The sequence below is a fragment of the Hoplias malabaricus genome, chromosome 2 (assembly GCF_029633855.1).
Source record: "Hoplias malabaricus isolate fHopMal1 chromosome 2, fHopMal1.hap1, whole genome shotgun sequence".
NCBI classification, from domain to species: Eukaryota; Metazoa; Chordata; class Actinopteri; order Characiformes; family Erythrinidae; genus Hoplias; species Hoplias malabaricus.
The window spans coordinates 23,029,469-23,045,244 of NC_089801.1; the positions used below are offsets into that span (position 1 = coordinate 23,029,469).

The 15,776-nt window shown below is 40.1% G+C and overlaps 1 protein-coding gene across 1 annotated transcript in view; it reads right to left on the bottom strand.

The window, feature by feature from the left end:
- Positions 1 to 896: 896 nt before the first annotated feature.
- The window catches only part of dhrs11a (dehydrogenase/reductase 11a), a 35,823-nt gene continuing 20,943 nt past the window's right edge, over positions 897 to 15,776 (bottom strand). The window contains exons 2-7 of the mRNA XM_066660114.1: positions 5,853 to 6,062; positions 4,909 to 5,003; positions 4,356 to 4,485; positions 3,473 to 3,565; positions 3,326 to 3,391; positions 897 to 3,013 (exon numbers count right to left, since the gene is read on the bottom strand). Of these exons, the coding sequence (XP_066516211.1) occupies positions 2,972 to 3,013; positions 3,326 to 3,391; positions 3,473 to 3,565; positions 4,356 to 4,485; positions 4,909 to 5,003; positions 5,853 to 6,062 (636 nt within the window). The 3' untranslated portion in view covers positions 897 to 2,971. The remainder of the gene's footprint in view (positions 3,014 to 3,325; positions 3,392 to 3,472; positions 3,566 to 4,355; positions 4,486 to 4,908; positions 5,004 to 5,852; positions 6,063 to 15,776) is intronic.

A 15,776-nucleotide genomic window follows, 5' to 3' on the forward strand; every position in this document is an offset into this window, starting at 1 on the left:
GGACCCACCGTAACCCTGAACTGGATACAGACAATGAATGAATGAAATTCCCCTTTAACAAAAGCAATACAGGGCTAGCTTATACAAATACCATAATGCATCATGTACTTTTTTCTTTTTCGGTAAATACTGCAGCCTGATGGACACATTTTTCTGTTAAGTTTAAAAACCTCCACCTCATCCCAGAGATATTGCATTGTCCTTCATCACTCGAGAGAAATCTATTCCACTGCTTCACAGCGCAGTGATTTTATACCCCTCTAGCAGAGTTGGCAAATTTGTTTTTATCTGCATCTAAGGTTCTTGAGGCTGGTTTTGAGATGATTAGGAAAGTCACAAAGTTAGAATTAAATCCTGAAAAGTATTGTTTCACTTTCTCTTTTGCCACTTCTGCTCTTTGCCTAATAATTTACATTGGCACAGTGACCTTAGGTGTATTTAGGGCAGCTCCAATGTGTCCCAATTTGCTGATATTCTAATGAGCTGTGTGTACACAACTGAATGTGTCCAAAATGAGTGTACACACAATAGGTGAATTCACTACATAAACACGGTGTTGACTATTCACATTATTATACTGAAACTATGGATACTGGAAGCGTGTGCTAGCATTTCTCCTGCGGTGCTGCTATCAGTGTGTGAAGAGTGGGAGAAAAGGGTTGCATTGACAATCCAACACAATGAGAAGCACTTTAAACACATTTTATAAGAGGTCAGAAACTTGTAAATAACTCATAAAAGAATAAAGTAATTAAAATAAAGCACACTGTTGTTTTTCTTGTGTCACATGACCCTCTTCCCTTTTGAAAAAAACAAAAGTTGGATCCAAAATGGCCACCATGGTCACCACCCATCTTGAAAAGTTTCCCCCCTCCCATATACTAATGTGCCACAAACAGGAAGTTAATATCACCAACCATTCCCATTTTATTAACGTGTATCCATATAAATGACCCACCCTGTACTAATTACAGTGACTGAATAATGTGAAATACATTACCAGTGGAGGCAGGGATTTGAAGAAAACATGTTTTATGCTCATAACTGACAGCACATGGAGGAACAAATATTGAGAACGATAAAACAAACAAACAAAAACAGCACTAATAATCTTTCAAAATTTTAATTCATGACAACATCTGCCTTATCCACACACGCTCGAACAGAAGCAGGGCTCCTTTAAAATGTGCAGTAAAAGTTAGTCACATGTTCCTAAGAAATGGTCAGTATCTTACTCTGTCCAAAGTGCAAAAAGCAGTTGTACACAAAGTGTGATTTCATGACATCGAGGTACTTCAAATGCCTTCTCCTTTAATGATATCATGCGCTTGTTATACAGGCTGACCGCGTTAACCCTTCAACAGCGTGCAACCGAGGCCCAGGCACTGAGCATCATGGGTACTTTAGACTCAGCGAAAGCTGATTGGTTGAAAAGAAGAGCAATGGGCTGAGCCATTCAAGGTTATGAAGTCATACAATCAGAAGTTAGAATACTTATAAAAATAATACAGCAATTATCAATGTAACTCTTCATATAGCGATTATGATGCATTATGAGGTGCTGTATGAAGCATAACACATCTGTAATGTCTTTTTATGAGGCCTACTCTGAGTTCTATGTCATTACATGAGAACGTTAATGTAATCGCAAGCTAGATTACATCTTAATATTGTGGTGCAATAGACGGAGGCTGCAGGGAGAACCAAGTATTTATTATAACTGGGAAGTCTGCTAATAATAATAATAGTATTTAGAATTATACGTGGGAGTCCTAATAAATCATTAAAAATAATGATAAATGGTTTTCTGATTATAGCATGAAAATAGTCAGTATTTCCCTGTTGCAATTTTCTTTATAAATAAAGCATTATTTGAAACATGGAGTATAGCCATAGGTCATAGGTCATAGATTATGACCTTATTTTTTCATTTTAAAAACTTGTTTAAAGTCTAAATTAAGGCTTTACTCGGGCCAATGATATAAATATATATTTATATTTTAATTGTGTGCTTTAGTGACTGTCTAAATTTAATGAGGTAAAAATAAAGGGTCCAGCTTGATGTGATATTTGTTGCATATTGTTATGAATATATGAATGTCACATATGCAAATGAATATTCTTACTTTAAGTTAAATCTTGGAATATATCATTGTGAAAGGTTTAATTCCTTAAACAGAAAGGACCCATATTTTTGCCCATACTTGAGTCCCTCGGTGTCATAGATACACATCAGAATCATATTATATATTACATACAGAATGATTTTTAGTAGCAACTAAATAATATGTCTTGATATTAAAAGAAAAACAAGCCTGGGTTATGGTCATTCAAGTCATTAATGTAAGACATTATAGATGTGTTAGAAATCTGTATGAGACATATTCAATAATGCATTATAACTGCGACAGTGTTACTTATATATTACCCTTCACTGAGCAAGAATGCTTTTCTTTCCTCATTTTGAAAAACAGATATGTCTTATGACCTAAAAAAACTCATATGTGCAACTGGCGGCATTTTGTTCCTGTAATAGAGGTCGGTTCAGGTTTTGTGAAGGCCGTTGTGGCCTTGTTTGCTCTGTTCCATTTCCAGTTTGTGTCATTTATTAGAAAATGACTCCCTATAATAAAACAATTCCATTCACATTGAGGCAGCAATGTATCTGTAAATTGGAACAGTACCAATCTCATTTCTGTCTCCCCCTCTCTCTCTTCCCTCCCTCTCTCTCTCTCTCCTCTCCCCTCCTCTAAATACGAGGGAGACTCTCACCTGGTGTCGGATTTTCAGATTTTGTTATTTTTATTCCTCCACCCTCCTCATCCAAAAAACAAATCCCAAATTCCCTTCAATTCCATTGTATTTTTAAAAACTAGGTGTTATACATATTTTGTCCAGCAGGTGCTGCCAGAGAGACACAGTGACCACTGGCTCTGTCCACTCCTCCGATGCAGTGCTGTCCATCCTGTCGCTAGGACACCTGCTCCACCGGCCTCAGCTGAACATCCCCAATCTGAAGAGACAAAACAGGACGCAAGGACACAGTCAGAAAAGATGAGGGTGAAACGTTTTTATTTTCAGGACTATGGCTTCAGTGATGTTGCTTTAATAGGTGCTCAAATGACAATAAGAAATAAGATATACACTCCGAGATTGAGAGAGAGAGAGTGCGCACTGCGAGACTATTAGGGTCAGAATTGAGATTAGATTTGCTTCTCCAGTTTTGTATCTCAGCTGTGATACTAACATTAATTTGATGTGCAATAAAAGTGAACTGGCTAAAAATCAAGAAAATGTTTAAATCTACTTGAATAACTGAGCTCACCTGAACATGTGGAGGGGCACTGAGGACATATCTGACAGCACTGGCTATATCTTCAGCTTTCAAACACTATAAAGTACAAAAAAATACAGTTAAAAAGATCTGGAATAACAAAAGAAACAAACACACACACACACACACACAGCTCACCTTTATACTTTCATAAACAGCAGCAGCTTTCTCAGGATCACTGTTGTGATGCCTGAAGGCGAACTCAGTTTCCACTATTCCAGGAGATATACACTGCCAAAGGGAAGCAAACCAGTTACTTGACTATGAAATCTGACTACGAGAATTAGAGTTTTCCAACAGCTGAAATATAAGGTGGCTGATGTTTGCTCCTTAAGCTTAAATTCTTGTAAAGAGACAGATACAGCAAGTTATCCCACAGTTCCCACAGTAGGACTTCAGGAGCTGAACTGAAGACATAACATATCTGATTAGATTTACATTTACATTGGTGGCTCTTAGATGATGTTCCTCTCCAGAGCAGCATTCATTCATTCATTCATTATCTGTAACCCTTATCCAGTTCAGGGTCACAGTGGGTCCAGAGCCTACCTGGAATCACTGGGCGCAAGGCGGGAACACACCCTGGAGGGGGCACCAGTCCATCACAGGGCAACACAAACACACACACAATCCACCTACCAACGTGTGTTTTTGGACTGTGGGAGGAAACCGGAGCACCTGGAGGAAACCCACGTGGACACGGGGAGAACACACCAACTCCTCACAGACAGTCACCCGGAGCGGGAATGGAACCCACAACCTCCAGGCCCCTGGAGCTGTGTGACTGCAACACTACCTGCTGCGCCACCGTGCCGCCCCTCCAGAGCAGCATATGATCATTTATCATGTTTCTGTTAGGATTCTTGCCCATGGACTCTTCTTGGTGTAGCTTTATGTGCTTGCCTGAGCAGGGAACTGAACCCTAGTCTGCAGTGTTTAGGGAAGTGGTGTTATAGACTTACGCAAGGTGATTAACCACCAAACTTTTGTGTGTGTGTAGGTGTGTTTGTTTGTGTCTCACCGTGGCGCGGATGTGTGTCTTAGCCTCCCGTAGCTCTTGCCTGAGCCCTTCTGTGAGGGCCGTCACAGCATATTTTGTGGCACAGTAGAAATGCTCGTCAGCACTTGCCACCACCCTGTGTCCTCCCATGCTGCGCACAGAAAAACAACAGTTACATTAACCCTACACGACACACATCGCTGGACAGAAATTTTCCCGCTGGCAAATTGATATAATTGTTCTGAGACCCCAAAAAATGCAGTTTGCTTCCACCCTTTTGGCCTGTCATGTACATTCAGACTCAAGCTGGTTTTGGCCACAGGATCGCTTTAAGTGCGCTGCTTGCCAAATCAGGATTATGATCTCTCAGTCACTCACAAAGGGTGGGAGGGTGTTAATGAGGAAGATACACAGCCTTTGGCACACACTACACTTCCTACCCTCCTCTAAAAGATATAAAGTGTAGTCTCTGCAGTGCTGAGCCTGGAGTAATGATGACAGAGGCTCTATTTCTCCTATTACAGGTCATTAATCAATGTTTCAGGATTCAAAAGTGTGAAAACTAGGCAGTAACCTGTTGATGTTGATGATGTGTCCATCGTCCACGTTTCTCTCCTTCATGGACTGGTAGGCCTCACGCGTGCAGATGGCCAGAGCGAGCACATTCACCTGAGAAGTGGTCAGTACAGTTCAATTACACCTAAAATATAACAGTTCACATATATCACTGTAGTTACGACAAACCCTTTGAGGAAAAACCCTTTGTGTTAGGATCTGCCCTCGTCTTGTGTGTTTTTCTGACCTTGTCGTTTTGTTTTGTTTATGTTCTAGTCTCCACCCTCTGCTCCTCATGATTCCCTGTCGTAGTCTTGTCCCTTGTGCCTTGCGTCTCCTCGTGTTTCCTCTGTCTGTCATTGTCAGTATTACAGTAGAACAGAGTTTCCAAGCCGTAGTATGGTTTTGTGAACAGTTTGGTTTTGCTCTGTGTTGTATTTAGTTTATATTCCTGTCTATTTATTGTGCAACGCTTTGTTTAATAAAACCCACCTTACAAATGTGCCCTTCTTACACACCTCAAAACATGACAAGCGCTGGTTTTTATTCATTCTCACTTGGCTCCTGTTCTTCTCCATTTTTGTTTTCTACAGATTTAATCAGCACTGTTATTATTCCGTGCTGTAACTGGAGACTCAGATTGATCCTACGTTTGCAGACTTCGGCAGATCTTACAAAAAATGACTGGTGTGTTGTACTTAATCTGTTTATATCCCTGTAGACAAGTGATGTTTTAACTTATAAAAGTCCCCAAACATAGTGTTACCATCTAAAAATAATCTAAGGTGAACTTGTATCAATAAGTTCACAAACAAATCAGTATTTTTTGTGTCTTATAATTAGATATTAATTTCATGCCGTATTGTAATTTACTAATTTAAAGTTTTATTTTTGTGTGCACATAAATGTTACTCGAGACTCTGTGTGTGTGTGTGTGTGTGTGAGTGTGGGAGAGTAACTCACGTCGATCATGTTCCTCCAGCTATCAGTGCGTCCACTGAGCAGCGGTTCATTGTGAGCGAGGCCTGCGTTATTGATACACACGTCCACTCCCTGGTGCAGCGTCTTGATGGCAGAGAACATGGACAGAATCTCCTCCTCGTTAGAGAGATCACACTTATACGGGATCAGAATCCCACTGTAACCAGCACTCTGACACTCTGCTGCTAATTTCTGCACACACACAGAGAGAGAGAGAGAGAGAGAGAGAGAGAGAGATTTGTATTAGTATCACTCTAGAATCTCCAAGCACTCCCGTCATTACTCATTAATCATTTCTTGTGAAATGAAAAATATTATTCATCTTAGAGCCTCTAGGCTTTAGCCTAGACGCTGAAACATTGCTTTGAGGATTTTATTGCATTTAACCACTGGAACCATAGTAAGGTCAGCTAATGTAAGTGTAATTTATTACATTACTATTAAAGCCAATTGAATGAGATGACATTATTATATATGGAGTATATTGGGTACGATCCACTGCACAAATTCAAGATTATGAATCAGATACTCCTCAGGACGTCTGGTGAAAGATTTAATTGGTTCTAAGACGTAGCTTGTCACAGCTCCAATAGGTATTTTGGGAAAAACATCCATAAAATGGAAATTCATTTTCATTCTAAATATATTAACATTGAACAAGCTTTTACATGGGATCTTTAAGCATTTAAATAACGAGGGCCAATTTGATTTCAGGACATCTGAGAACAGAAAAGCTTTAAGAGGGGAAAATCGATGTGGGAAATGAGGGCACAGTGTGAACCAATGAGAGCCACTAAACTACAGATCAATGTAATGTTGGCTTTGAAACATTTTTTATGAACCATTATTCGTATACTTCAATAAAAACACATATGAACCTTCATAGATGGTACGGGCCTTGTCTCTCGGCCTCTAAACGTCTAGGAAGGCTTTACAGTGGATGCTGGAACATGGCTGTGTGGATTTGATTGCATTTTAGTGAGGTCAAGTGCTGAATAGCGGTGATTAGTTTTGTTTCACAAACACCACTCCAGCTCATGACTAAAGTACTGAACTGAACTCCATCACTCCAGAGAAAACATTTCCACTGCTTCAGAGCCTTAACCTGAGAAGCTTTATACCCCTCGTGGTCACGTGGTCAAGCTTCATGCTACATGAATGAATGAGTACATGAATACAATAAAAGTACCTTAAAGTACTGTAGCTTCAGTCACTCATTATAATAGTGAGTGAAGCCCACACCGTGACCCTGAACTGGATAAGCGCTTACAGATAATGAATGAATTGTATATATATATTCACATCTTTTCAGCAGCTTTGAATTTTCTTTGAATGAAATCTTTTTTTAATTTTTAGATTTATAATTAAGAGCTTATACATTTTTATAAAAACTGCGTATAATATATAAATTAATTTTAATATTATAATCATAACCAATATTATAGTTCTGAAGTTAAGAATAAAACTCTGCTCAACATGAACCACCTCACAGCCAACAGAAAAACAAAACCCTGCCCCACCACTTCATATTTCACTGCAGTTCTCAGAGAACCCTAAGATCTACATCCCACTGAAACAAAGTAGGAGCAAATCTTACCAGTTCACTCCACACTGCTCAGTGCCTTCATCCACTTTGCAGCTCAGCACTTCAAACACTTATTAAATAAAGCAGAGAGGCACCAGTTATGAATTTCTATGAGCGGATTTTGACTTCCTTAAAGGCATATAGGTCACATTCCCTGACTTCGTTATCCTTAGTGGCAATATATCAGATATCAAATGATCGATTCTTCACTGACAAATCAGTGGCTTTTTAACAAATAAAGTCAGAAGAAACGTGGGATGAGTAGGTGTCCAAAGTGACGCCACCATTGCTTATTCCCCACGTGAACAGTGTTTACTTTCCTTTAACAGCAAGCAAAGGTTAACATCTTCAGCCATCCTCAAAATGAAAGTACTTTTGCGTGTAGCGTGTTTATCTTAAATTCTTTGTAGAAAGGTCACTAGGCATTTGGAAAGAGCCCAGTGTGAAAACATGGCTGATAGCCACTAGTGTATTAATGGAAAACATCCAAATAAATAAATAAGTAAATAAAGGACCTTGTAGTCCAAATATTCTCGCACTTCCCAAATAGAATTAGCTCCAGATCCTAGACTGATCCAGTTATTTCCTCCACAATGTTTCAGATGTCTGGCTCCTAACACACCACAACTGTGAACAATTCTGTTTCTCTGAAGCAGAGCATTTCACGTCGAATCACTAAGAATGACTGTGTTTACAGCTTAAACGTTTAATTAAACAGGGCTTGAGAAAGTTTGTGGAATTTCCCTTTTTGACAGTGAAGATTTTAAGACTAGAGGGAGTTTCAGACAGTCGCAGAAACGAGAGCATCAGCTGTGACTGCTGTGTGTCCGGTTCTGCAGGTCAGACAGTGAGGTGACAGATATGCCACTGGCACAGAAAGCCTCTCATCCTCTCTGTCTCTGTCTCTCTCTGTCTCTCTCTCTCTCTCTCTCTCTCTCTCTCTCTCTCTCTCTCTCTCTCTCTCTCTCCCTCCCTCTCCCCCTCTCTCTCTCTCCCTCTAAATTCAGGTATATTTTGGCATAATATACACATGCTTAAGTTAGATTTGCCGTTCTGAGGTCCTAATTCCTTTCTGACAATAAACCACAACATGCAGATTACAATTTGATACAATTATTTTATCATTCTAGTTTACATTTAAAACTATTTACTTGTTTTACTTTGTGTCAAGTCCATTCACAAGTTAGGTTTCCCCCCACCCCCTGACGCTTCTAAACCTGGGAGTGTGACGGCAGAGCACGCTTCCTTAGAGAGCCACTGCTTGCTTTTGAACTGTAGCTAACACAGCTTCACTGGAGCTCAACACACTTGCAGTAGAACACTAACTGACCAGGTTTTAAGGTTTAATGTTCGCTAGCAGTGTGATGAGGGAAGAAGGTATCCACCCAGAGAGAGCTTGATTCCCACACCGTTATTCATGTAAGAGCTTCACACGGCCATATTACACAGAGATATTGATCAATGTGTGTCATGTGTATTGATGCCTGTGCTTGCGGTGAATGCCCATGTCCACCGGCTGTGTCCGACTCATTTCCTCTGTCAAAATACAACGCTGAGGTGTGCACACACTGCCTTCCTGTTCATCAGAATTACACAACACACCAACTAGCAGTGATCACCCTCCACTTATGTAAAAGTGTAGCTTTTTGTGTGGCACTGGCTTTTCTATCACAGTGTAAAAGAAGATCCCTGCTGTCTTTATTGTTAAATGAAAGTACAGAGTGAACTGTGTGGAACACGGCCAGTACAATCACACTACAGTTAGGATGCACCAATTATAATAATAATGCTCTTCCACTTGTCTCCAGTTTCTGACAATTGAGTCTTCACTCTCCATGTTTTCAGCCGCCACTCTCTCTCCCTCTCCATTAGAGAAAGAGATGGGGGGGGGGGGGTTAAATGAGCCACTCTTCTGTCCACTCAGCGCAAACCAATTTACAAATATCCGTCCACACACAAACCTCCTCTTAAATTATAGATCATCAGGAAATTTCAGTATTTTGATCTTCACTGTGTGTACCACGCTAATTTAATTGCATATTTAAAAGAGTCTGAGAGCCCAACTAGTCCAGACCTGTCATTATGTATTATGTGCATTAGGTGTATTATGAAATGAAGCACACTATAACGGAGACCGCGAGCTAAGATCCTATAACAAACAAGAATGGAAAAACTGGTCTTCTAGTTCTCAAACACTTACAGAGATTTGCTAAAAGAGGAGGTTATGTAACACATTGGTAAACATGCTCCTGCACCAACCGTTCAGCACGTTTCCATCAACAATAACTGGTTCTCGAAAAACAGAAAAATTAGTTCCCAGCTGGAACCAAAGAACAGTAGGTTCTTCAGTGCGAACTGTGGCTGAATAATAGGAAGTAAGACAGGAACACGCTCCGTTTTTGTCTTTCTGGGGCTGCGTTGGCCAGAGCCTCGGTTGGTTAGTTCACAAGCTCAGCAGGACGGCTAGGAACTCTGCAACATTTACACACGTATAATACCTCACAGAGAGAGGAGGACGGCTGAACTGGTCTTATTTCACGTGAGTGTGTGTCTGTGTGGACTGGAGACATTTTGTGTTTACAGTGTGTTTATAAAACTCCACATAGCTGCACACAGCCTCCTCTAACTTCACGTGTTTTACTCTAATGTTACATTCAATAAATAAGTCATTGTAATTCTTAAAATCAACCAAATGTTCTTCATTGTTCTTTGGTGGTAGATCGTCTAGTATTTATTTTTTAATAAAATGAACAATAAAATGAACACTGATTATGGTGTTATATATTATAAACAACATCTGTGCTCCTTTTTTTCAGTTCTGCGTTTATTACCTGCCCTCCATAATATCTGTACAACACAATCAGAGAATAAAAAACACATGAAAACAAAGAAACACCTCTGTGACAATGGCTATGTGGCTAATGGCGGTCCAGCAAAACTAGGCTTGCCTAATTTCTCGTTGCTCTTGTTTTTGGAACAATGTGCTTGCAGCAAATTCAAATTGGGGAAAAAAACATTCAGAAAAACAATAAACTTTCTCAATTTTATCAATTAAAATATTGTGATAGTACAATTCTAATTAAATATGTGTTTAAGTGTTATTGGGTTCTTAGGGGTTAACTCAAAATTCCATCAGAGAGAAACTGAGCATAAGGAGTGGAGAAAGAAAGACAGGCCACATGGGAGAGTATGAGAGAAAGAGAGAGAGAGAGAGAGAAACAGAGGGATGAACGGAGTATAGAGAGGAGATCGGGTCAGTTAGGGCTGGACAGACCTGAATGGGAGGCCTATCTTTAGGGAATTCGGCACGCTGAAGCTGATTGGCCATCTAAAGGGAGAGGAGATTGTCTGGAGATTTTGATTGGCTGTTGCAACCACCCCAGGACACAAGGGCCAGGCTGGGACACGAGGGAGACGAGAACAGAGAAAGAGAAGAGTCCGGCTTTTGTGTGTGTGTGTGTGTGTGAGAGAAAGAGAGAGAGATATTGAGTGTTTGATGTGTGTGTTCTTATATGTTCAAGGGGAAAACAATACTATATTTACGTATTTACAGATATTAACTGTATTTACAGATATTAACATAAAGCATATTGACACCATATTAACTGTGTACCCCAGCAGTCTCTCTCTCTCTCTCTCTCTCTGAGTCAGAGAAAACCTAACATAAAAGCATAGCTAAGCGCTAAGCTGTCAAGACCTGTCTACCTTTTACCAAGATGCCAGGGCAAAGGTTAGCATTCATTTCTTCTGAGACGTGAAGATATCCACCCTTCCTTTTAGAACTGCGTCATTGAGAACTTAACAAGCTTGGAGGAGAACACTCACCGCACATTTCAGAGAGTGTTTCTCCAGTTATAGACTCTTAGGCTTCCAGAATTAATGTGTGTGTTAACACTCCTGACTAGGCTAGGAGTTTTCCTTGCTATGCTAATCTGTATAAATAAACCATTTTCTGTCTCGCTATTTTTCTCACTCAAACATCTTGATTTAAACAACATTCAGTTTTAATTGTATACAAGTATTTTAAAGACAGCACGTTTACTAAGATTTGAAGCCATAAAAAAGGTAATTATGCTTGTTTGTAAAGCTACTGGAAAGCATGAGTGATGTCATTTTAAATGGCCACAATGTTTGAATAGAAACAATCGTTCCTGCTTGAAAAATTATAGGGGAAGAACAGGTTATACAGGTCAAACTAGAATAGCTCAACCTCAGTAACTACTGCTGGAGGGCTCATTCCCGCATATATGTGTGTGTGTGTGTGTGTGTGTGCTAGCAATATGTCATGTTCTGTGGACCAAAGTCTGCTTACACACTTGTATTGTGTGGACTTCACAAGCTGCAACCCACAATAAACAATTCAGTAAAATGTTGTAAGGTTAGGATTAGGTTGAAGCTAGCAGCGCTTACGGAAAGATGAGCACAAGTCTACACAACAATAACACACACACACACACACACACACACACACACACAGGTGTACGGTTCAACTGCCTGGAGGGCAGCACTTTAACACAATAGGAGATGAAAAGCTGGTAATTACTCTGTCCCTTAGTTTCGGTGGCTGAAAGTGGACCATGCTCACCTGTTCAGATCAACATGACTCTGCCATTTGTTTTACATTTTTACTCTTATTCATGATTCAAACGTTTTAATAAAATGTTATCCTTGTTTTAATTTTTAATTCCACATGTGAATATAATAAATACACAGATTAATCAGAAAAGAGCTTGAGAGAATAAGCACACATATTTAAACAAATTCAGTAGTACTCAGCAGACTAAAGACGGTGGTATTACTAACAGAAACTTCTAGCAGTCCTGTCATTTTCCTGTCTCCGTATATTTGCTATCGTCATAGAAATCAGGAGTCAGGTCATACAGCTTACGTCTCTCCTGCTCAGTCCGTTTGATCTACTCTCACCATGCTATTACAGAAGGCGACAGGTTAAATTACAGCATTAAATGTGGGACAGGGAGTCCATTAATAATAGCGCTCTGTCACTTTTCATTTAAAAGGTATCTATGAATTAAAAACAAAAAAGTCACATGTTAATCACTAACACATTCATTTGTGGATCTGAAACCCAAAGTGTGAGCTTGTGTGTGATCTGCCTACATTTTGTCAAAGCAAACCATGGGATCAAATTAGTGGCTCTAACTGACTTTGTGCTGCATTGTGTCTGCACCTCCATTGTACGTGATAGAGTAAATACAAAGTTAAATGGAGCAAAACAAACACAAGTAGGAAGAAATACATGTATTAAATAAATATAGTGAAAACAAGAAAGTGGCAAGTGACTAAAAACCAGTGTTTCTGCTCCTCGTGCCCCTCTCATGGGCGTCTCCTGTTTTGAGTAAACAGAGGCTCATTCTCGACAGGGAATAAAACCAGCCGTTCTGAACAGGGCTTTTAAACAGGGTGAGAACACTGCCGTGGTGTTTGATCCTTGTGGTATTTTGAAAAAAGCATGTCACAAATGTGTAATTAAGACCCAAGAGCTGTGGAAAAAAGATTATATCCTTTAAAAATCTACATGACGGACTCCCAAGTGGTGCAGAAGTCTAAGCGTTGGCCCCGTCACCTGGAGATCGACAGTTCGATCCTGGTGATGCCTCAGAGAACAACTGGTCTCGCTCTATCTGGTTGGTTACGATGGCACCCCACTTAGTAACCCATCACACAAGCTCAGTGTTACCCAGTGTGGGCAGCTCTTGGCTGAAGTAGAAGGTCGGAGCAGTTGATCTATCCGATGGTATTAGATTGCGTGGTCAGAAAAAATGGTTCAAAATAATTTGACCAAATTTAAAAAATATTATAAAGTATCACTTAAAAGAAGGCACGGTGTTATTGTAATTCTTAAAAGAAAGTAGAGTCCAAACCTTCATGGACAGTGTGAGCTAACTACCGGAGGAGAGGTGAAATTTGTCATTGATTTAACCTTTGTGATTTAACCCTTCATTAACCACAAGTTTGCTTAAGTTCCCTTTTCCCTGCGTTCAAACAAGAGGCATTAACGTAACGAACAACACAGTAACAAAGACTGATTTTCAAACCGGCATGATGTTCCCAGACAAGAAAATCCACTTACATATGAACACGAATCAATGTAAAAATTGGATATAGAGACAATGGGACTTGTAACATTCATGCAAGACCTGACAGACCAGAACTGTTCCCATCAGATAAACAGCACTTAAAGCTTTCATCTTTGATAGACAGGAGACTAGTAAGTTTCAATCTCATTTCAGATCTGAAAGAATATCTACAGGTGTTTGTACCTATCCTTCCAATGTGAGAGGACAACTGATCACCGTGGGTCTGAAAGGACGTGAAGCTGTAAAATGTCCCTACTGCCAAATGGATATCAAGTGCAATTTGAAAAGATAAACAACTAAATATTTATTAAAGGAAATGCCTGATAGAGAGAGAGAGAGAGAGAGAGAAAGGGACGAGAGAAAGAGAGAGCACTCTTTAGAAATCTTTCAGAGGAAGCTGAAATGAAGAGACTAATCTGATCAGAAAAAAACTGAAATCCAGCAGCAAAAGAAGATCCGAGCTTCCATGTGAAAACAAAGGCATTGTACATAAGTGCCATGGCAACATCACATTCTGACACACACAAACACACACAACCACACACACACTGAAAGACTAGTCCTTTGTGCAATGCCAGAGTTGGTAACAGGGCAAGCTGGGAGAATTCTTGCTGAGCTGGTAGGCTTTTCAGATGTTGTGGTGGTGGGCTAACACACACTGATCATCAGTGGCTTTAAAATGACCTCTTTGTATCTACACCCTTTGTCCATTTGATCATCACCACTGACTATAGAGATGCACTTTGTAGTTAAACAATGTCATGTTAACATCCGCCTGTTGCTCTTTATACATTGTTAGCACTCACAGGACCCCCACAGGGCAGGGATGATTTGGGTGGTGGTGGTGGTGGTGGTGTGTTAGTGTGTATTGAGCTAATATGAGCAGATCAGACACAGCAGGGCTGCTGGAGTTTTTAAAACAGCGTGTCCACTCACTGTCCACTCTGTTAAACGCACCTAACAGAGATGCAATGCCAGAAGCTCATTTGTTGTGTTGGACGTCCTCTAATCCCTCATCAGTGGACACAGAACACAGTGCCTTTAGCTTGGTGGACTGTTCTCAGTCCAGCAGTGACACTGAAATGTTTAAACACTCCAGCTGCACTGCTGTGTCTGATCCACTCATACGTACACAACACACACTGACACACTACCATCATCACATCAGCGCTGAGTATGACCCACCACACCAATAATACCTGCTCTGTGGTGGTGCTTTAGGGGTTCTGAACACTGGAAAAAATAAAATGCTTAGATGTTGCTGGTTAATCTCTGGTGAAAACAGAAGATTATATTTACTTTGTTGTCAGCTGAAGGAAGTATAGATGAACTCAGCTGTTATAAGACGTTAGCAATAATCAGAATTATAAGAAAATAACTAGGTCTTTGTTGTTTTCTCCTATTTTTGCAGAGAGCAACGTCTTGAGTTTACATAAATGTGTGTGTGTGTGTGTGTGTGTGTGTCCTTGACCTTTGTGTCTGAGTCACCTAGCTGTTTGATTACTGAGGGAGGAGATGACAAGTATATTGTAAAAGAATTAAATCACAATGAAGAATAAAAGGCATGCCGAAACAAACTCACACACACTTGTCTCCATGGTTTAAAGGGACATAATATACACTTCTATTCATTTTGTGTAGATTTATCCTAACCTTAACCGTAAGCAGTAATGTTCTAACCCACAAACCCTTACACAAACCCTCCCTCTTTAACACTAATCCCAAAGCTAACCCTTACTCCCTAACCCTCTCTCCTTAACACTAACCACAAAACTAACCCTTACTCCCTAACCCTCCCTTCTTAACACTAATCCCAAAGCTAACCCTTACTCCCTTACCCTCCCTCCTTAACACTAAGCCCAAACCATATGAACCAATGATAAACATATATCCTACAGTATATCAAATCAATTTATTAAATATTATTGTGAGGATTGTATGTGATTTTTCAAAATTGAGACATAAGTAAAACTTAGAATAACGTACTAATTCAATAGAAGTGAAAGAATCCAGGGCTCACAAAAGCAGCCATTTTATTTATTATTCACAATGTCCAAGGCACGTTGGTGCAGCAGGTAGTGTCACAGTCACACCAGGGAGCTGGGTGTTGTGGGTTCGATTCCCGCTCCGGGTGACTGTCTGTGAGGAGTGTGGTGTGTTCTCACTGTGTCTGCGTGGGTTTCCTCCGGGTGACTGTCTGTGAGGAGTGTGGTGTGTTCTCCC